This window comes from Convolutriloba macropyga, chromosome 12 (genome assembly GCF_964194025.1).
Source record: "Convolutriloba macropyga chromosome 12, txConMacr16.3, whole genome shotgun sequence".
Lineage (NCBI taxonomy): Eukaryota > Metazoa > Xenacoelomorpha > Acoela > Convolutidae > Convolutriloba > Convolutriloba macropyga.
In genome coordinates, this window is record NC_134479.1 from 18,753,200 (window position 1) to 18,776,753 (window position 23,554).

The 23,554-nt window shown below is 34.8% G+C and overlaps 2 protein-coding genes across 6 annotated transcripts in view; both read right to left on the reverse strand.

Annotated features, from left to right (window-relative positions):
- The window catches only part of LOC142350917 (uncharacterized), a 72,278-nt gene that overhangs the window by 18,090 nt on the left and 30,634 nt on the right, over positions 1-23,554 (reverse strand). For all 5 annotated transcript variants that reach the window (XM_075402935.1, XM_075402933.1, XM_075402934.1 and 2 more), the window contains 3 exons: positions 21,964-22,228; positions 7,178-7,288; positions 6,761-6,920 (listed from right to left, as the gene is read on the reverse strand). In XM_075402935.1, coding sequence (XP_075259050.1) covers positions 6,761-6,920; positions 7,178-7,288; positions 21,964-22,228 — 536 coding nt within the window. The remainder of the gene's footprint in view (positions 1-6,760; positions 6,921-7,177; positions 7,289-21,963; positions 22,229-23,554) is intronic.
- LOC142350918 (uncharacterized) lies at positions 9,406-15,099 on the reverse strand. The gene is made up of 6 exons (XM_075402939.1): positions 14,070-15,099; positions 13,323-13,519; positions 12,887-13,034; positions 10,811-10,898; positions 10,251-10,408; positions 9,406-9,772 (listed from the first exon to the last, which is right to left on the reverse strand). Exons 1-6 carry the CDS (start codon positions 14,117-14,119, stop codon positions 9,514-9,516), a joined length of 900 nt encoding a protein of 299 aa, XP_075259054.1. The 5' UTR covers positions 14,120-15,099; the 3' UTR covers positions 9,406-9,513.

The window sequence follows — 23,554 nt, forward strand, 5'->3', positions numbered from 1 at the left end:
AACCGAGATAGAGGATAAATCAAATAGCAAGAGTTGAAGAGAGTTGGACTCGAACCGTAGTTGTTGGTACAGAGCTCTTCCAGTTCAACCCCCCTCACAACCGCGCTGCTGGCTAATAATTTGCTGTTTTTTTTGTTTGCTGGTTATCTATTTCGTATGTTTTTTTTCTGCCCAGATTTTGAAATATAGTTTCACCTCCTTTTTTCCCAGTTTTGTCTTCGTATTCCTTATTTTCCCAAGTTTTCCATTGACTTCAGTCCGAGTACCAATCTGTGCTGGAAAACGATTAATGATCTTCAAACTAGGGATACGCTGGGGCTCGATCCTTGTTCTGTCATTCGACAGTATTTTGTTCTTCTATCTACGCCGAACATCCATAGTGCGCCAGTTAATCATCATTTTTTTTGTATTGAAGGTGGTCGAGAGTACTTTTGCAAGTGCTTAGCGGGCACTGCCGTTTTTTGTGTATTAGATCTATCACAGATTGTATGTTGTGTTTTATTGCCTGACTAATATACCCATTGGCTAGTTTAATTTGAAGTTCTTTAATCATTTGCATGTTTGCCTCTTCATGGAGCTTTTGGACCCTGTAACATATTGGTTTTCGTAGGCAAATCCTAAGGGCTCTATTTTGGACGTTCTGTATTTTACTAATGATCGCTTGGGATTGGTCCATCCAGCAGGCATTAGAATACAAAAAAAAGTGGTCGGATCCAAGTTTTATATACCAAAAGGAGACTTTCTTCGTTAATGTTTAGATTGCTAAGTCTCCACAGTTGAAATAACCTGCTGTTTGCTTTCTTTACTAAACTATTGCAGTGGTCGTTCCATCTGAGATGAGGAGTGAGAGTGATACCCAGAAACTTTAGCGATTTTGTTTTTCCAATGGGTACGCATTTTATTTTTAGGTTGAGTTCAGACTCTTTCTTTGATGGGTTTTTGAAGATCATGTACTGGGTTTTATTAGGATTTATTTTAATTTTCAAGAGGTCACACCAGTCTATGAGGCTATTCAATGATGATTGCAGATTGTTTTGAATTAATTGTGTTGAGCGAGATCTGTAGTACAAAGCAAAATCGTCAGCAAACTGTGAGATCTGTGCCTTCAGTTCTGGCAATCGGCTAACGTATATAAGAAGGAGAATGGGAGCAATTACGCTGCCTTGGGGCACTCCGGCTGTCGGGCAAAAGCTGGAACTTACGGTGGAATTTAACTTTACGTATACATTCCTTTGTGACAAGAATGAATTTATCCACTTAATAATTGGGATCTTTAGCTCAATTGAATATAATTTGTGGATCAACCCTAGACGCCATACAGCATCAAACGCTTTTTCAACATCCAAGCACACTAAACCAACCATTTCGGACCACTGAAAAGCTTCACTAACATGCTGAGTGAGTTTGATAAGGTTGTCTGTGGCACAGCGATGTCTCCTGTATGCGCTCTGAGTTTCGCCAAAAACATTCAGACTTTCGCAGTGTACTAAGACAATAATTTTTACAACAGTTTCACACACTTTGGCGAGGCAATTTGTAAGACTAATGGGTCGATAATTTTCAGCCTTTGAGCAGTCTTTGTCTTGCTTTGGTATCATTTTTATCAGCGCTTCCTTCCAATTTACTGCAACATACGAGTTGTTAATTGAGCTAGATATTAGGAGGCAGACTAGGGCTTTAACATTTCGTGGTAACTCTCTGAGTAGTTTGTAGCAGATTTTATCAGGACCTGGGCATGACTTTCTCGATTCTCTCAAAATTTCATCAAATTCCTTTGTTGTGATCACAACACAAAGCTGCTCGTTGTCTACAACTGTGCCTATAACCGCTTTAGTTTCATTTTCAATTTTCTCGCAGTGTTCAGCAATTCCTGATGAAACTGGTGTGTGATTTTTCATGGTATCTTTTAACAATTGTTTGAAAAGCTCGCTTTTTTCCTGATCGGTGACTGCCTGCGACTCTTTATAGTTTAAATTGGGATAGTCCCTAGTTTTCTGTTTTCACTCGTGATCATTAGTTATTTCTTTTATTGCTCTCCAAAAACCTTTGCTGCCCTTATCGCTTGCACATTCTAGAATTTTTGCTCTTTTTCTTTCTTCGGATTGTCTTATTGATCGTTTGATTTCTTTTTGTAGATAATTTATCTCGGTTCTTAGAGACCTAAAATCTTCGCTGAAAGCACTTTTGAGCTGTCTTCGTTTTCTTCTTTTCAGTTTTATCAATTTTCGTGTCTCAATACTGTAAGGGAATTTGTTTTTTATGACATAGGAATTTTCAAGCGATTTATGTATTAATTCAACCAGGCTACTGCTTAACTGATTTAGATCATCCTTTCCCGGATACTGCGCAGGCCAAAGGTTCGATGATCTATAAGATTTTTTTTGTGTTTTCTTTAAATATTCTGAGGTCAATTTTAGATTTCAATTTAAACATTTTGCTTACTTTGAGGTTCAACGTTGTAATTGTGGTTCTATGGTCACTGCCTAGATCCTCTGAGACTTCAAAATTGTTAAAATGCGTAAAAACTGTACTATCGCAAAAGTGCAGATCGAGCATATTCCTGCTTTTTCCGTCAACCGATTGGTATGTGTAGTGACCGTTGTTTAGCAATTTAAAATGGCCTTTTTCAATTAGATTTAAAAGTTTCTCGCCATTTTCGGAATCATAGGAGCAGTTTAGTTCTTGGTGTGGAGAGTTGAAGTCACCACATACGAAAGCATTTGACATTCTTTGTGAGAATACTTTTTCAAGTGGAAGTGGTTTTCCAGGTGAATTGTAAACAGATACTATCCAAAAGTCCCCAAAAAACGGTAGCGTGATGCATAGTTTCAGAATTTCTACGGTTTTCCCTCGGTAATCGTTTTCTTTTTCAACTGGTTCTACTCGCTTTATGATAATGTTGTTTTTTGTTAAGATAACAGAACCATGATGACCGTTGGCATAAATTTCTGTTGCAACAATATAATTACTGAGAGGGGTTGTCTTCTGCCATTTTTTCACTTCATTTACGCAAATTATATCTATGTTTTTTTCAGCCGAAAATAAAATCAGATCGTTTATTATGTTATTTAGACCTCGACAGTTCCATTGCAAAATTTTTAGCTTATCCATTTTGGGTAAAGTTTTGGCTGTTTGCTAGGTTTTTAGGCGGCATTGTATTTACAGAGGTGATATTTGCACTTTTAATGCTCTCGTGTATTCTTTGACCATCAATTTTTTCATTGAAGATGCGTGAGGCGCTGTTTGAGACAATGTTTTTTATATCACTGTAAGACATGGTATTGAGAACTGTTCGTATTTTACACAGGACTTCGGCTAATAAAACAGCTATTTTTTCAGTTTGTGGCGGGAGTTCAGTGTTATTTTGCGGTTTGAAGCTTTTTGCTACGTCAGAGTATTTATTCTCATTTATCTTTCTTGAAACCTCAGTTAGCTTTTGCTGATAGGCCGGACAGCCGCGATAAACTGTCGCATGCGCACCACCACAGTTTGAACACTTAGCGTTTTCTTTTTGAACAGTGCATTCTTTAACACTGTGCTCCTGCGAGCAACGGAGGCATCGAATGGCGTTTCTGCATTCTTTAGCAGAGTGACCAAATTGTTGGCATTTGAAACATTGCCTTACGTGGGGTGGTTCTCGGCTTGCTTCACATCGGTATAACTGCCAACCTATTTTGACACCATGCTTTTGAGCTGCACAAACATGATTATTGGAATCAGTTATGACTCGAATTAATTTTGTTGGTTGGCCAGTTGCTCGGCTTGTTATTCGTGTAACTTTGCTGACATTCATTGCGTTGTTGTTTAGGAGCTCAGCTTTTATCTCATCTTCACTAATGCTGTGATGCACATTTACAATCACGAAGCTTGGTTTGGTTTTTGGCTTGGGAAGTGTGTTTCTGGCATTCACAGCAGCATTAGGAAAGACTTGAGTTAGGTTTACGGTCAGCATTAGACATTCTCTAGAAGCGAGGTCCTCAGGTTTAATAAAAAAATCGGTATTGTTCTTCAACTCTCATGTGTTTTTTTTGACCACTGGAAAGTTCGATCTGATTGCTCTCGCAAACTGTATTTGTGATGGCCTTGGATCAATAGAAACAACAATTGGTCTAACGTTGGTGATTGGAATTTGTGCTTGTTTTCTGAACCTTTTTCTTTTACTTCGCACTTCATTAAAATCGCTTTCATCTTGTGTTGTTTCGTCGGCTGTCATTCTGGCTTCAGATAGAAGCCTTTCAATTTGGCTCATTTTAAAACTCAGCCTCAAAGAGGCTCTGACTTCTCGAAAAATTCTCTAGTAAGATTTTGAAGATGAGGGATAAAACTTAGCAAAAAGTAAAGACTTTTGAGCTTAAGACTTTTGAAGGTGAGAATGAAACTGGAAGATAAAGCAAAATAAAAGTCGGGATTAAGAGGAAAAGTCAGGATTTCAAATCTTAAGCAAGTTAAAAATCTCTTTTAGTGGAAAAACAACTTTTAGTGAAAAATCTCTTTTTTTAAAAGACTCACTCCCAAAGGACTTTCCTGCACAAAGTGGAGTACTTGCTTGTGGCTTTCCTATCACACTTTGAGGTACTGATCCGAAAGTGACATTAATAGCTTTTCAATCATCATGGACTACAATTAGGCTTAACAGACAATGTTGCATATTTTCTTTGCTGTTGATAAGATTTTGGAAAACTGAATAGATTTTTTAAGAGACTTAAAACATTTGTTTCCCGCGAGAAAATTGAGATGTGTTAAGAAGTGCTGAATTTTTTTTACCATTGTGACCATTACAAATTTCTCGTAAAAAATGTTTACCAATTTTTTGCTAGTTTTGAAATGCATTAATTATAAATAATTTTTTCTTAAAAATCTACTTTGACTAACCATTAGTAACACAATTTCAGCAGAAGCTGATTTAAAACACTTTTATAAGAAAATCTGATTTATGAAGCTTGGTGCATTGGATCTTGCTTGAAACTTGGACACAAAACATCTCATGGGCCGCAACTGCCTCCAAATTTAGAATTTAGTCTGTGGATAAACTATCCCGGACTGAACGTCAAGTCTTAATCAGTACTGATTTAGTAAAAGCAAATTTGCAAGTCTTGGATCAGCACTGTATCAGAGCTTTGATCATGTCATTTTTTAAACTTGGCACGTCTTAAATGAAGCTTTAAGTCATGGCAAGCCTTGGCTAAGTCTTGGCCAAGACCTGTGAAGTCTTCCGCAAGTCTTGGGGGCAAGTACTGAGCACAGTTTTTATTGTTGGTTTGTTTTGATTTGACAATCCTTTATTATTTTTGATGTATGTCCAAATAAGTTCAACTAATTTAAATGGCATCAATAAGTAAAAGATAAAGTTTGATTTCGGAAAGAGTTAATGCTCCTGTTTTTCAGATTTTTTCCCTCAAAACAAATTGATTGCTCTTGTTGCTGGGAGCCAATTCAAGCGCCAGGAGGGGCTTATGCTGGCTCTGCTGCTTTAATTCTTATTCTTGATGTTCTTGTCTAGCCTCGTAGTTGTTGATTCGATCGTCGCTTTCCATGCGTGGTAAGATATTAAAGTTTTTTATTCATAAGAGAAAAAGTCGTTAATTAAGTTTGATCTTTCAAAAAGTAAGGCGTGACAAGAAGGTTGCTTGGTCTGCTTTCATATTATTGGTTTGCTTTCATTTGATAACGAAATAAAAGGCGGCCACTTACACTGGCATGCCTACTTTTTTCTGTCCATTGAAAAACAATTTGGTTTCGGGGTGAATATATGGGACACTTGAAGTTAGTATAAGCTCAATTCAGAAATAGCTGGGTAAGGGTAATAAATTTCTTGTAAGTAATTTTTACCAATTTTTTGCAATTTTTGAAATGAATTAATTATAAATAATTTATTCTTAAAAAACTACTTGCTAACTGCGCAATAATCATGACTTTTCAGGTCTTGGCCAAGACTTGACTCAAGACATGTCAAGTCTTGGTCATGACTTGACTCAAGACTTGTCATCGGGGTCAGAACTTGGCCCATGACTTGCTAACTCATGGTCAACTCTAGACTCAAGGCCTGCCAAGTCATGGCAAAGACTTGATTTAGATTTGACAAGTCTTGAGCAAGTTTTGACATGTCTTCACAAGTCCTAAGACTTGATAGGACGTGATCAGTAATGATTTGTAAATTCAAGACGTGTATTTCACTGGAGAAGCACTGATCAAGACTTGAAATGAGTTCTGGGATCTGAATTCTTTAATTCTGTGCCAACATATTTTCAATAACCGAGTAAGAATTGTTTCCTTTGAACGCAAAAATCCGAGTAAGAATCTTTTGATCTCTATTTTATGAATTACTTTTTGTGACCAGCTTTTGAGCTACAGAAAAATACTTAGGCGCTAATTTCAACCAATTATTAAAACATAAGATTTCCTTCGTCTTTTATCTCCATATATCTTTGCCCTTATAGGGAGAAAAATCGAAGTGTAAATTTCGTTTTTTTTATTTCAAAACATTTTAAAGGAATTCAAGTTCCGGGATTCAGACAACTGTAGAACGAGGCAATTTTTTGAGGAGGCGAAGAAAAATGTGAGTATTTTTCTCCTTTCGTTCAAATTTCCAATCGTGTTGTAAACATCGCCGATATAATATGCATTATTCCTATTATTTAAAAATTGAAAATAGCCGCTGGAAACACAATTGAGAACAAGACTTTTTTTCATTTATTTCAAAAATTGTTGTCAAATGAAACCTAAAATTATGCAACATTCCGTTTTTGTAAATGAATCCTACCTATTTCAGAATTGTGGTTGTTTGTGTGGTGGTATTTGGTCTGACTTTGGGTGTCATATTCTGTTGAAAATGAAATGCGGGATGACGAAGAAGTTCTCGGCTGAGAAGAACGATTGAAGACCACCAACATCTGTATTGAGGCATCCCAAATTAGCGGAATCTGAAAAAAATCCACGAAATCCTTTTTATTCGAAACACTATTCAAGATATTTTGAGTGATTTCTGCTATAAGCCGGACATCACTTACTTTGTTTTTATTTCTATTTCAAACAGTATCCATTGATATAATTAATTTTGCAATAGATTAATAGAGAAGTTCTATAAAAAATAGGATGAAGTTTTTGGTTTGAAATGTTAGTTAAGAATTTTGATCACGAGCAGATAATTTCAGTACATTCGGATGATGAAGATACTAACTGTAGAGGTCATGGGGTCAGAGTATCCACAGAGGAGAAGTGTGGGTGAACCAAAGTCTTTGATAGTGTTAGAGGCCAACCGGTCACAACTCCCAATGTCTACTATTTGACCCTGAAAGAAATTTTTGCCGTAAACAAGTAAATCGTTGCCTTTCTCTAAAATAGTTTATTGTTTTTACTTCGATAACTTCGCCCGATGATTTTGATTAATATTATCATGATGAAATTTTATTGGCATATGCAAAATTGGTCTTTAGGGTCTGACTGTTTGCTACAAATCTAAAAACTGCTGACATAATCTGCTCAAAAACCGAAGAAGGCTACTTTGAATTCTATGAGAGTGTTCTGGAATCAAAATTTAAAGGTTTTTGCTGATTTAACTTAATATTTATTCCAAAATAATCCATATTCCAAAATTCATAATCTATGGTTGATTTATTAAAGTTTTTGTTCGCTAAAACTATTGATGTCGCTAAAATTTGGAACAATACGTGTTTTTATGAGCGAGTAGCTGTCTACAAAAAGATTGTTCGGATTGTATTCGAGCGCTGCTTCTTTAATAATGTTTTTCATGTTTTTTGTTTTTTTATATTAATTGAGGACTAGAATTTCAATTCAATAAGTTTTTCAATTTCAGCAAAAAAACCCATGATTTGAATGTCGTAAAAGTGTTGGGATTTTTTGAATTCTGCCAGCATTCCTTTTTAGTTCGGAGACTCATGACTTAGTCGCACTAATGACAGGAGCAACTGGCTTCTCAAGAAGTTACAAGGTAATCTATGTGGTATAATTTAATCGAAGCTTATGGTTGCTATGACCTTTGAAAACATTTGTTTTCAGTATGATCTATGGATTTTTGAACTTTGCCACTTTTTTAGTTAGCTTAGTTTTGCAAACTTTTAGTTTAGTCTCACAAAAGGGAGGTTACACCGTCTCTGTGGTGAATTGAAAATTAGTCTTTTGTGCGGTTTTTGGTTTGTTTTTTTGGGCGGTTCCTATATTTTAAAACGTTTTTTGATTTTTGAACATCTGCCCGTTTTTTGATGTTTTTCTTTTGTTGCCTTGTCACATTAATTACAGGTCTTATATCACATTAAAAGAGTTGAAAAAAGTGCGATTGACCATATTTTTTGTTTCTAGTCAATAGATTTTCGTTTTAACGGCCTCAACACCGTTTTCGTCCAAATTTATTTGAATTTTCGAGATTTGGTTGATTTTTTTCTTCTTAACTAGTTATTGCTTTTTTAAAATCAAAGGTTGAGTGTTGATCGTAATTGAGGATTGCTGATGTGTTTATTTAGTTATTGCTTTTTTAAAATCAAAGGTTGAGTGTTGATCGTAATTGAGGATTACTGATGTGTTTATTTGGTTTTTGTCTGATCTCGTAATCTCGTCAATGGAAAGTCTCTTCGGCCTTCCGCTGTGTCATGTTTAATTCGTTTAGTGGTTTGAGTTAAATGCTATTTTTCTATTCAAAAAACAATTATCTTTTGAACAATATTTGAAATTTTCCTAACTCTTCCATTTTTGTTAGACATTTAAGTGAAAAATGCAAATGGGTGGGTTCAGAAATTAGGTGCAAACACATATTACCTATCCTCCTCGTTAAAAGTGATATTAAATTTCTGTAAAGTTTACAATTTTTTAAAAATTGCTTTCAAAATTTTTTTGAAGCACCGACAAACATGCATTACAATGCATGCGTAACATCACAGTCCGCATGTTCTCGGGTTTTTATCAAATAGGTTAGCCAATAAAATGATATGGTTCAACATCGATCATGGTCGGCCCAGAACATGATTCTTTTAACCCTTGCACCTATAGCAAAATTTGACTAACCGAGATGATCATTTCGAAAGCGTTAAGATAAGGAGGAATGTTTTCATTCGACTGTACAAATTATTGTGTACAATAAATGTTCTCCAATAAGGCGGTGTCGTAAGGCTATAAACGGTGTTAAAACTACACCTCAACTGAACAGTTAAGGTTTTACCAGTTATTTAAATTTCCATGCCAAGGAACAGTTAGTTTGGTCGTAACCACAAAAATGTCGAGAGCATTTCACAAGCAAGGACGCCAACTTTGCCTAAAAACACCCAATCAGTTGGTTCATTCGCTTTTATTTATCAAAAGTAAACAAAATGCCAAAAAATATCCGTCGAAGCGCCAAAAAACGCTAGATGATTGCTAAATATACAGTATCAAATAACACTCTTGAAAACTAGGAAATTTACTGTCAATTTTTATTTAAATGATTTGTATAAAATAAACAACTTTTAAAATAATTGTTATCATGGACACAATTGGTAAGCAACATATGTTGGGCAAATATGTTTTCTAATAAATTCCCTCCATTGAGTAATCAAACAAAACGTGATTAATCTTCCCGAAACTCTGCAGATATCCCTTCAGTTTCTTCTGCGACAATTTATCCACAGAAACTGTGAATTCCACATCGAAAGTGCAACTTGAAACGCGGTGATCACATTTCACTTTGTAAACACGAAACCAATCTTGAATTATTTTGCGCCATTTTTGTTCGGAGCTTTTGGATCCAGTGTCTTTCCAGTGGTCATCGTGGGTTGACAATGGGTTGCTGGAAGAATTTTGGAAACTGTTTCTCTCGATTGAATCGCTTTTATATAAACACGCGGGTTTTTCCCATTATACCATTATAGCCCCCCCCCCCCCCCCAATAGTCCCCCCCCCAACATTACTCCAAATATACCATAATAGGGGATTTAATTTTGTTGACAGGGCTAAAGTTTAAATTTGAATTGTCCATAATGTTTTTAAGTTGAACAGAATAAAGGCCAAAAATTTTCATTCATTCGTCTGAAAAAAATTTAAAAAATTAAAATATTGCATATTGTTTGCGTAGAACGAAACTTATTCACAAATGCTAATGGAACCAAGTTTTGTTCATAGGGCAAAAGAAACAGATGCTAGACTGACAAAAAGTTCAAATCACTTCATGAACAATGATTTACAATTTTTGTCAAAATTATTCTTTCGAAAAATAATTTAAATACATTTAACTTTCTTCATACCAAATTTCAGAGAAACACCCTTCCCTGGTAGGTTGTAGAACACTTTGTATATATCGTTGCATTCCTTTTTTCTTACACTCACATTTGCTATCTTGTATCCATGCTTTGACTTTATACTCCGAATGTTTCGGTTCTTCTACTCTGTAATAATCTGGCTCTGGCTTCTTGGAAACCGGTCGGTACTAGAATTGTATCTTTTCAGCACTCCTTTTTAAAATTACTTCTTCCCAGGAGCTCAATAATAGGCAATTTTTGCTGAGCTTGAGGTTACAAATTGTACATTTTAACTCATCGAAATGTACTTTTTTGTATTGGGGCGACTTGAATTGAGGGCAGAACTATTTATTGAAATTCTTCCAGATAAACCCTGAAAATCTTGATAATTTTTTTAAAATCTTTGTAGGATGAATTTTGTCTAGGGATATTGCAAGATTATCCGGCTGTTATATGAACAACATTGCATTATTGATTTTTTTCTCGAATTCGGTACGCTGGACTAATCTTAACCCGCTCTTTTTTCACAATTTGCTCTGGTGGAAAAAACTTGAATTCATGACCAAAGAGAGTGCTAGAAAGATTCTTTCCTGGTATCCGGGACTGGCTCCATTCAGGACTCCCGGAGCTTTCAAAACGTTGTCATTGATGCTTTCGGAGTCTTCTCGTGTTGGAAATCTGATTAGAGATTGTGGGAATTAATTGAGTCAAAAACTTAGTTCCAAATACAGTCCAATTTTTGGTTTATTTTAAGCCGAAAAATAAAATATAAAATGTAGGCAAATAATCCAGTTATCAAACATGTGTTGATTAGCAATATATTCTTTTTATATACATTATTAATTTTAGAAACCGATATTTTGTTCGTGTGTGCGTGCGCGATTGCGTGCGTATGTACGAATGTTTGTGTGTGTGTGCGTGTGTGTGTGTGTGTGTGTGTGTGTGTGTGTGTGTGTGCGTGTGTGTGTGTGTGTGTGTGTGTGTCTGAGAGAGAGAGAGAGAGAGCGACAGAGATAAAGAGAAAGACAGACAGACAGACAGAGAGATAGAGAGAGAACGAGAGAGAGAGAGAGAGAGAGAGAGAGAGAGAGAGAGAGAGATAAAGTGTGTATGTTATGGAGTGTGTGGTCTGAGGTTGCGAGTAGCTGCAAGATCGCTTGTGTGGATTGTGTGATTTTGCTCTGCTATTTTGTTTGTGTAACTGCTTTTATGCAACTTCGTTTTTTTTTTAGAAAACAGAAGTGGAATAAATTTTAAGTTGTTATTTTAAAAATTTTACTTAAAAAAATCCGTTCAAGGGAAGCTATTAATTTATAGTTGAATAATCGATCAACAACATCGAGAGGCGTCTTTTTCTTTGTTAATGGGTAAATTGACGTACTCAGATCTTTGCGTATTGGTTTACTATCACTCCTATTCCTTAAGAACTTGAAATATTTTGTCTTATTTAGATTATATTGATTTGGTTTTGAAAAACTGCTTATTTTCAACAAACCAAAGAAAAAGTTTTTACTTTCCGAGACCTTTTGAAAATTTTAAGAACAGTACGTGTTAAATACCTACTCAATCTCCTATTAAACACCCAGGTCGTTCACAAAAACGGTTAAGCTTAAAAATCAGCTTGAAAGGAAACGAAGTTGAATCCAAAAAATAACATTAAAAACTATACTGAAAGGTTTTCTCATCGCGTTTTTATAGTTTTTTCAACTATCGGGTGCATATTTCTGTCTCACACCATAATTGCTGAGTTTTAAGAAATTTTATTTGTGTATTGTATAATGTTCTATGACCAAAACATGAATGATGTTCATGTATTTGTTAATGTTTTTTGATGTTTTTTTGTTTTCCTGTGGTAAACCTTTGCATTTAAGCTATAATCATGGTACAAGTTTTTTGTCTTAATTACTACTTTTTCTCTATCTAGCGTTAGAAAAACTAAAAAATTTTTTTGTTTTTTTTCTATTTTATTTGTATCAGTTACATATCTTGTGCCTTTATGCAATACGAACGGTAAGTTAGGATGCACAAAATGTTCACTGTGCGTAACCGTAATGAAAAAAGTGAGCTTAATTTCAGAAAGATTTAAGTCATTTATTTCTTGCAAAAGATTGCAAGAATTATAAAGAACATAAATTAATTGTTTGATGAAACGCAAAGTTGAGGGGAGTCAAACTCGAAAAACGGCACTTCACACCATGAATTTATATCTCCAAAGTAGTTGCGGTAATCGCATACATAGAGTCTCGTAAGCAAAAAGGCTGTAAGAGAACTGAATGCCGTTTGGATGTTTTCTCTTTATTCCGTTTTAAGATGACAGAAAGGTCGAAATGGTCAGACGAAAAATCAGTCAAGCGAAAAATCAGATAAAAAATCCCGCAGGACTAATATAATTGGAGAGCAAATAAAAACAACTTATAGTTAACCACCCCAGAATCTTGATTGACAAAACGTGGACAAAGTAAAAGTTGCATTTTGTGTTTTCCCCCTCGAGGGAAAAAATTCTCCCTTCGCAATCCGGGTTAATGCTTTAACTTGAAAGGAGATAATTTTATAAAATAACTTAAAATTTCTCTCTTCAGAAAGAAAAGTAGTCAAAAATAATCAATAATAACATTTTTTCTCCAAATATTCCACGTAATATTGCAATTAATTCCCGGTGATCCCACCTTTTATCCTTCGGGTTTCGTAATAGTTGTTGTTTGTATAGATAAAACTCGCGACCCAGTTTCAAGTTGTCGTCTTGAGGGTCTAAAAGCTTCGAGTCCTGTCCATTGTCACCCTCGCTGTAAATTTTGCGAAGCGGAGTATCTCGAGCTGAATTAAGGGAAGGGTTCAGTTTTTTCGAAACGTCCTTTCTGAGTAAAAACTTCTGAACATATTATCTTACCGCTTATATTTCTATGCTCAAACTTCCATTATGTTCAGTTCTAAATGATTGGTCAAAAAACCATGCCCGTTATAAAGCTGCCCTTTGATAAAGAAATATATAATTTATGTTTTCAGACTAAACAGATAAAAACTCTCCGAAATAAAACGGCAGAAAAGTTCCCAAAATTACCAACAAAACTGGCAAATTGACAAGTCAGAAAGCTGAACTGTTCCCTAAATCAGCCAATCCGAAATTGGATGAACGATAAGACAAATTCTGCCTCGGTTGGAATTTCCCGACTTTGTCCATATTTAAAATTGCAGTCGTGTCTTTAGTTGCAAAGACGTTGTCAGAAGTTTCGGAGCTCACACTGGTTTGATGACTTTTTCTGGAGTGATTCGACTGACGGCGATGCCCTGATTGGCTTAACCTGGAAATTATGGCTGAAAATGTTTCTTGGGAAGTTTCAAAAAGTAATTGGAAAAACAAGTAAGTTAACAAAAGAAACAAGAAAAATCGTATTCATTGATTAATGCATTCTTTGCATAGTTTGGCTATATGTTTAGCAAAGTAATTGGTTACCAATTTTTAATAATTGAAAATATTTGAAAACATGAAAAATTTGCAAATAATAACAAAACTTTTATTATCATTAAAGGTCAGTAATTCAGCATTAAACTGCATCAATATCATCAATCTTATTCATATCGTGAACCCTTTTTGACTATACCCGTAATAATGCTAAAAATCTATGTAGAATTTAACATTCTCTTTGTTTCTTATTTTATCATCAACTTTCTGGTTAAAAAGGTTAGTAACATTTTCTCGTATAATATTCTACAATCTGAATTCAAAAAAAATCGACCATTGGTATGTGGTCTCTTGCGATAAAAAAACCTTTCAACAACTTTGAAGAATTCTTGGAGTTCGAAATTTGAAAATGGGTTCAATTCACGAAAAGCTTGAAATTGTGTCCAAACCTCTTAGTTTCGGATGTTGACCGATTCTCTTTACCATTAGCCGCAGTCATTGCTCGTCTTTCGTAACGATTCTGGGACGATGCAATCGACGAACTCTTTGAAGCTCGGCTAAACCTCTCTACGCTTTGCAACCTCGTTTCTCCAGTAGCTTGTATCACATCTGTAACTGGTATCCCATCAGTAGCTTGTAACGCATCAGTAGCTTGTAACGTCTCAGTAGCTCGTAACGGGCTATCAATTTCGTTCTGACTTGATAACCGTGATTGGTTTCTTCGTTCAAAATTTCCACCAAAAATCTCAAGTTTCGAGTCAAATTTTTCGCGGAACTTGACCGTACTTTTTCGGGGTTATCGAGCTCAGAACCAAACTTTTCAGTAACTTCAGCTCGGTTTTCAATGTTATCCGCAGAGTTTCTGATTTGAAAACCGAAATTATCAAAGTTTTCGCGAGTATTTTCTAACTGTTCACGGCTTTGGTCGAAGTTATTCATGTGTAGCTTGTCAGAACTGTCAAAATGGTCTGTACGAAAGTTCGTGTTCATTTGTAAACCGTGGTCCGTACTTTGGCTATCTTCAGTAGGCGATGAAGTTCTGATTTTTTCAACTTGGCTCAGGTAGTGGGGCTGGTTATAACTAGTTAATAACTCTTCAGACGTACTTGCTCTTTCCGTTTGAAGTTGGCCATTGTTACCGCCCGTGACAATTTTATAACTCGAGTTTAAATTCATAACTTAGAGAAAACTTTTTGAGCGTTTCTGATTAAAATTGTCAATTGTTGACAGCAATTTTAAACAATATTTATTATTTTATTTTAATTAATTACAGAAAATTACAGTTGTCCATTACAGTTTCTTTTACAAAGACGCGTGCTTTATTATGATTGTTAGTTGCATTGTAGGCTGTGCATAAATTGAAGATTCTCAATTATATAAATTAGAAAATGTAACGCATGCTACAACTTTTTCAAGCATTTATTTAATTATCGTCTTACAAAAAACTAAGCACGTTTAAAATACATACACTTTTTATACAAATACATAAACTTTTTTATTAATCTGTGTCTGGTAAAAATGTCCACAGCTTAAAAGCATTGCAAAAAACATAAACTCTAAAAGAGAGCGTACATTTTTTGTTCTAATCGTGGTTTTAAAGCTATCGATCAGAAATAATCAATTTGTTAACATACAATGTTAAGAAATATAAAAAATCTAAATACTAATTGAATGGTGAAGCGAATTAAAAACATTGGCTTGCAGAGATAGTAGATCTTTTCCGTTTGTGATCCCAATCTCAGTGGACGCTTATTTTTTGAAGCCCTTAAGCGCACGTGCCATATCTTTATCCGGGTCTTTCCCATTATAGCCTCCATGAAAAAATAGCCCCCCCCCCATTATGGTATATTCACCATGATTGGGGGGCTATAGCTTATCTGACCACTAAGCTGGGGGGGGGGTTATAATTGGGAAAGACCCCTTCATTCAATTAATTGCTAAGTGAAGACACGTTCTCTGTAAGTGGGGTGCATTTAAGGTACCGCTGAGAACAAACGAAATAATCCGAATTATTTTCTCTTTGTACACGCCATCTTTGAGGGTTTATGTGGAACCCTCAACTAAAGGTGCTAAAATAACACCAGATGGTTTGCTATCGATATTCAAAGTTGCTGTAAGTAGGGAGATACACATTGTACTGGGATCAATAAAAGATACCCTGATACATTATGCTGGAAAAAATACCAAGAAGATGAACAAAATTTTGTTAATTCTTGAGAGTCGGTCATCACGTATATGGCCACTGTTGAACTCTCACAGTTATTTTCCGAAAGCTTCCATGACTATTGTAAATGACGGTCATCTTGAAAAATCTAGCAAAAGATGATCATCTTTTAAACTAATTAGGCAATTATATTGTTCAAAACAGAGATCATTTAACGATGAAAGTGAATCATTATTATAAATATTTGTACCTGAAATAACAAGTAGCTTCGATGCAGTCATGATCAAAACATTTTGGAAGTTTGTAGCGTGTTGGTTGCTTTATTAAGATTCAGACAAACTACAGAGAGTTATCACGGAAACGTTTTATCTGGTTGTGTTGTGCTAAAAACTAGAGCCATATTGCAATAACTTGCATGATAACCGTTGGATGTTGACAAGTATAAGCAAGAAAGCGATAAAAACTTGCTTGAGTTTCTGCTGAACACACAGGCTTCCAACATTTTTCTCATGAAGCGTGAACGAAAATTAAGCTGAAGTAAAATTGTCGAAAAACACAAAAGTTGAAAAAAAGTGAAATGCAATATCGAACAAAAGTGTACTGGTGTTTTGCGAAATCAACCTCCAAATATTTTTTTGAAAAAATTAACGAGTAGAAAACAGTTACAATGAAAGTTGAAGTGGACGTAACAAAAATTTCAACCAAAAACAGCCATATATTAAGAATTATTACTTTGACGTTTCGTTGCGTCATTAAGAGAATTAGAGCATAATTTTCCGTTTTTAACAGAAAATAATTCAGTGATGGCTGAATTTTTCTTAATCAGTTAAAAGACGCATTCAAATCATGCAAATAATTCTTTGAGCTAATTATATTGTCAGAAGATCATGGTATTTACGTACCGGACATTATAATATAAAAGTCAGTGTTTATCTCAAAAAAGAAACAAAATTTAACACAATAATTATTTTCCACATTCATATAACAACTCAACTTAAGGTAAATATGTCACTGTTTCAGAACAAACCAGAAAAATTTTCGTATTTACAAAAAAAAAACAAGATGAAACAAAAGTACAACTGTGCTTGTTTTTAAAAAAAAGATTTGAGAATTTCAAAAAGTCTTTTGTTTTGGTTAGAGAACACTTTAGTTTTAAATGGCAATTGATCGTTGTGTTTTAAGAGCTTAGCTAGTTTGACTAGTTCATTGGCGCTTGACTAGAGCGCCAATGAACTATTTTGAACAATATTGATAAAAACTACGAAAAAAATTCAAGTCAGAAGACTAATTTAAGATTTTGTTTTTGCTTCTGCTGCCAGAAGAGAAAGTTAATTATGCTCTCCCGGACCAAAACACTAAGTACGAATCTAAATGCAATTCTTCATCAGTAATGATTCATTCACTGATTTATGTCAATTGTCAATTTTTCTTACATCCCAGACCTGTGTTCTTACTGATTTTGCAATTGGCAGATTTGCGACAATTCTGATTTATCTATTGTCAGACTCGGGCCAATTCTGATTTGTTAATTGCCAGACTGTGGCCAACTCTGATCTTTTCGTGTTAGACCAGGGCTGATTCTGATTTTTTTACTTGCCAGACTGAAACCGATTCTGATTTTTAATTTAAAAAAGGCTCGAAATACGTCTAAAATATTTTAAAAAACCGTTAAAAAATAGTCGAGAAACTTCAAATGGAACCGAAAACAAATGTCAGAAATATTTTTTAAAAAGTCGTCAGAAATAGTCGGGAAAACACCTAAAAATAGCCAAAGGCAGTGCTAGCTGACCGTTTCTGATAGCTAATGTGTGTTTTACAAGCACCCGGGAAGTGGCTAAAGAATCCCAAATTTGTCGCACGTTACATGATTTCCCTAAGTTCACAAGATTTTTCACTCAAACTTTTTCTGAAAAGTTAGTTTTGACTTACGAATCAACTTGCCAAGTGTTATTCAAGTCTTATATGACTAATACAATTGATATTGCAATGATTCAACAGTAATTTCATTAAAAAGACTTGCATTTGAACGTGCCCGGTACTGAATCGTACTTGGCTTTTGGTACGGGCTCCTCTTTTGCCTAAATCAAACAATTTGAGGAGACAGTGTACATCAGAGAACATTTTAATTTGAAGTAAGTTTAATATTCTGTGAAAACTTATAATTTGGGCCATTTAAAAACTTATAATATAATTTTTGGGCCATAAACATAATATGGCCAGCATATTTATATTGGGCCCCAACCCAAGGAGAAGTCCGAAAACCCTTCGTATTTAGCTCAAAATAAGCATGAATTGGGCTTTTCAAATGTTTCACACTTCCAAAAGTTCAAGTTAAAAACTCCATCATAAATTCAGATGCTTTATGATCAGTTTGAACAATTTTCCAGGGTAATTTGATGTTCGAACAATTACTTTTGCTCACGGGTGCAGTTTGGTTAGTTTGATTAGTCTTGTTAGTTATGCAATTCGGCTATGACACTGTTGCTGTAAAAATACGCTGCCTGTATCTCTGCATGTATCATTTCTCTCATTTCACAGTCGAATGAAACAGTTTATTTTCAATTTGCCTATTCCTAAAATGTTCACACAAAAATGCGGCGTTTGTTGACAAACAAATCGAGCGACATCGAACTTAAAATAGCCAAATTAGTTTCGTGAGAACGAGTATCATTCCAATCATTGAGAGGGTTTCATAGATACATGTGAACATTGACTGAACAACTTTTGAATCTTTATAAAAATGATTAAGGCGTGTTAACTGATTTTATTTTACTCTATGTTCCATTCAAGTTTTATGTAGTTCACTTTTTGATTAGAATAAATTCTTTGTTTTGGAAAATTGAGAGCAACTGTTGTAAACATTTTATCACGTCTCAAACGTTCTGCTATCATCCTTTTTCCACAAAATTAATTTTTCACACTTGAAGGGCGTTTAATCCTTCAAACAACAGTCAACTGACTTTTCTAAGCCTGAAAAACGCCTTTGGTTAGATTAAGCGACTTTGAACAAGTGCCGTAAAAGCTAATAAAACAGGATCAGCCCTTGAGGGAATTTTAGATCAAGCCTTCCCGGGTAACAAAAGGGCTAATGGAATTGATATCTATTTACTCTTTATTGACTTTTCCAATTTGTATTGATGGGCTAAAATGGGCTCTTTTCAACTGACCCAATATGAAGGCAAATTTCAAGAGCTATAGGGGTTGTATTTCTCTTGAATTTTATAGAAAACTGAGATAAGGGCAAAGCCCACGGGAGCTATTAGCCTTTCGGAGTTTTCCCCAAAATCCACATTTTGAGGGGCAATTTTTTAAGATGATTACAAGTCAAAATAGCAAAGACATAGTTATTAATAAGGCAAATAAATTGACGTGTTTTAATAGATTCTATGCGTTTGCGGAATTTCTTTGGGCTTTTAGGGACACAAATAATTAAACCATCCCTGAAGGTTAAAAGCCAGAAACTTTAACACGGTAACAGGATTACACCTGAACTTTATCATCTATAACCCCCCCCCCCCATGCATACTCCAGTCAAACTCCAGTGATTCGGGAATTGTTATTATGAAAGATCTGACAAGTAAACTTTAGTCTAAGATGACATATCTGCACTAACAAATTACATTTTCTGAAAAATGTAACACTTTTTTGGTTATAGAAGAAGAATAAATTTTACCGGGTCTTCCAAGCTGAGAAGTAAAAGTTATCAGATCTTAATGCTCTCAGAGCATTGGAAACAAGTTTATTGCAAGATCTGATAAGACCTAAATTAGAAAACTAATCTGTTCAAGATTTAAAACAATAGCTCAGACGATTTAACATATCCATCACATAGCAGTATTTCAGAGAAATTGATAAAAAAAACTGTCGGAAAAAACCATAGCTAGTGCAATTTCTAATATCTCGAGTTAAGCGTTCAAAAGAGTGTTTAAGAGGAAGGGATCTGGTGTCAAACCTCAACTTATTACTACATATTGAAAAACCAAACAAAAGTACAAATCTTAGTCGCATTCCAGCCATTTTTTAATGTACTACTGTATAACTTCTCCAAAAATTAAATCAATTGAGCAAAATAATATTTTTTTTATAAACAACAAAGTTGCCGAATAAATGAGCAGTCCAGCTGACTAAATTATAAGCAACTCATTGAACTCTTTATGAACACAAACATTTTTCTAGAAGATATTGGAAGATTAAAAAAGGCGGGTGTTTAACCGACAATTTCTTTTTGTAAAGAGAAAATAACATTAAAAAAGTGAAAACGATATTTACTCTAACAGATACTAAAACGATAATACCATAGATTATTTTCATCAAAATAACAGCCAAAACTTCTTGAGCGCCAAAGTTTTCTTGCTTCATTTTGTTCTCAGCTGCATAGTTAACAACGGCTTTATATTCCAAACATTAGCATAGCCGGCAGATTGCCAGAAAACAGCCGCGAAAGACGGTTGTGGCCTTCCAAGAATTGAAACAACCAAAGAAACAAGATAGGCAGATTGACCAAAAGTCCTTTAGTAGACCACTAGATTTTTTGGGTTAGATACGTACTGTCATTTTTATGATACACCTACGGTCGATAAGGAAAAAGCCCCGAAAGAGCTTTTTCAAAATTGATTTTTGAAATCATAAACTCAAGACTAATACTCAAGAATTAGGGCATATAAGTGTTTGGCACTACTTAGATGCACACTATTAATCTTTATTTAGCAAAACTTCAAAAAATTAACTTCCATAAGTGAGATCAGAAGTCATTTTTTTGAGTGAGATTAAGTCACGCAATCGAACTAAAAGCAGAAACGACTTCACGCAGACAGACTTCAAAAGAAAGCAGTAGAAGTCACTGAAGTGATTGAAAAAATCAGGGTCAAACGAAACAAAAATCTGTTAGACGAAGTAAAAACTCAAAGCAAGACAAGTCCTGACGTACAAGGAAAAGAATTTTCATAGACTAAACAAAGAACTAGACCTAGAACGGACTATGAATGAAAGGGATAAACCAGTTTTTATTTAAAAAAATCAGATAAAAAATAAGAAAAAACAGAAAACTCGATGTCAAAATGCGGCATGTGAACAAAAAAAACACTAGCAAGAAGTGGATTTTTGGTTCAAACAAAAAAACTAGGCCTAGAATGAACTCTGAATTGAAATGAAAAAAAAACTTTTAGAAAAAAAAACCGATCCCAAAAATTGAAAAAAAAGAGTAAAAATCGAAGTGGAAAATGCCCCATGTGAACACAAAACCACTAGCAAGAAAGCGAATTTTTGTTCAAGCACCATTTTCTCAATCTATTTTAAAATTAGAGCGAAAAAAATTCACGCCGCAAAACCACTCGCTTTTTCGCTCCACTTCCTGTTTCGGCGTGACCAAAATCACTACTCCGATTTGACTTCGAAAATCATGAAAATGTGTGAACAGATCTTTTAAAAAAAGACAGCGCCCCAATACAATGCAAATTCTTTGAATTGTAAAAAATTAGGAGCGCAATAATAGCCGCCTGCAATTGCTGACGCGGCTATTAACAATGTGAGAGGAGAATTTTCAGTGTACATTTATTGATGTAATTGGATCTTTTCCGTTTGTGCCCCCCCCCACTCCATGATTTACCATGTAATGACATTTGCTCTGTAATTGGGGGAGCATAACGTACTGCGAGGGGGGCTGCACATCACAAACCGGAAAGATCCAAATAATTTAATTCAGTGAAAGTGGAGAAAATTTCGATCAATAATGACGTTCGTTCAAAAATATATATACCCTTCTGTTGTGACTAGGACCTTGACCCTCCTGTTTTTCACAATTTCAAAAAGAAATGGACCGGAAAGTACGTAAACGGCCGTCATCATTTATTCCCAACCTTTTCCTGCAAACATTTGATTCATATCCATACAAATCAAACTAGTGTTCGCTCTAGAGTACATATTTCTCAAATTTGATTCCACTTGACTCTCATTGTCAAGTCCTGGGTCGAAAATTTAGTAACAAAATGCTGTGAGTGAAAACTTCAGAGCATACAGCTGTCGCACTTGATTTTGTCTCACTCTTATTATAGCGGGCACAGACTATATCTGTGTTAACTAATAATGATAGTTCTAGCTTATACATCATCCACAGTAAAAAAAGTCTTGCCATGAAATCAGTTGCCTAGGCGACATAGAGGTAAGGAAACTAAACAACTTACATAAAAATATTCTTTAAAGGGTTCCAATGATTCCTCCATTTGCAGGAATCGGGTGACTTGATTGATGGACTGATGGGGGATTGAAAAATTAGCCGAGATTGCTTTGTAAATGGGCACATTTTCCATATTTTCCACAATCATTGAGTGCCACCCCAGGTCGAATTTGTTCACGCCTGCCAGAATTTGTTCCATCGGTGGGGTTGAGTTGGGGTCAACTGCTGGGTCCTTGGGACTTAGGTTTGATTTTGATGATGATGAATGTAAACTAAAACAGCTTCACTTTCAAATGGGAAAAATGTTGCGAACAAGTCATAGAATGCATAGTTTTGACCGCAGCCAATTGGTCCTCAAATGTTCTATATGTAAAAAGAAGTCTCCTAGATATAAATTTAACAATATATTTCGTTACAGATCCCATGTTTGCAGACAGCTTGTAACCGCTTTTAAAAATTGTTCTGCAAAAAGACCTTTTTCAAATTAAAAATTACAGTTTCATTTCAATTTGAAAATTCATTACGGACCAAATTAAGAAGCAGATTAGGGAGCAAACCTACATTTTTCAAAGTTAGAGCAAGCATAGCTGATCTCACAAAGCACTCAAAAGATGGCAATTTTCTTCTTAAATCAAAACCACTGTGCGAAGAAATGTGTCCACAGTTTTTCATTGATATTGGTTTGCAAATATTGACTTTTTGCTAAAATTTTATAAACCCTAATTTAATTGTTTTAATCGCTGATGCAATTTGTTATTTTCAAGAAGGAATTTTTAGGTTCAAAAATATGAAAAAAATGTCGTACAAATATCAAGTAATGAAAATTTTAGTGCCGGCAAAAACTGGGACACAAAGATTTCGATTATAGTTTGAGCAAGATTCTCAGTTAACTCTCTACAATGAAACTTTTTTAAAAAAATGATCTTATTTATTTTTCAATGTTTTAATAGCCGTAGGTTAAATCTAAAATCTTGCAAGTGTTTGAGCAGCAAACGACGGCATCCTAGCCGGAAAAATATAGATCAGCTCCCAAAAAAATAGTATAAACAGAGGTAAAAATATAATGAACAGAGATTTAAAATTTCAAAATCTGGAGCTCATGAGAATGTGTTTTCTAAGTTTTTACTTAAAATAAAAATTTTAATTGAAGCAGGAAAACACAAAACTAAAGAATTGATGCCCTTTCCATAGCATCTTGTCGCTATGTACACTAAAGGTTAAAAGCCACTTTCATAATAAAAAAATTATTAAGTTTTCCGAAGATTTTGAGCTCATAAATTCAACTTCACAAAATTCATTACCTATACAAATGGGCATTTAAACCGCCAGCATTCAACTTACATACGATTCAATTGAACTAAAAAGACCTGACGACAAGATAAAGTTACAAATATCTGATTTTAACATTTTTTTTGTTTTCAGCATGCCACCCTAATTTTTTCCTAAAATTTGCTCAGAAAAGAAAACTAAAACAAAATTATGGTTATTTCTTTTTGGAGTGATGCAAAACGAGTCTCAGAAAGTTCCTAATATTAGTAAATTTTTAGATCAAATGCCTCTGAGAGCCAGAAAAGAGATGACTACACCAAGAGATGGAC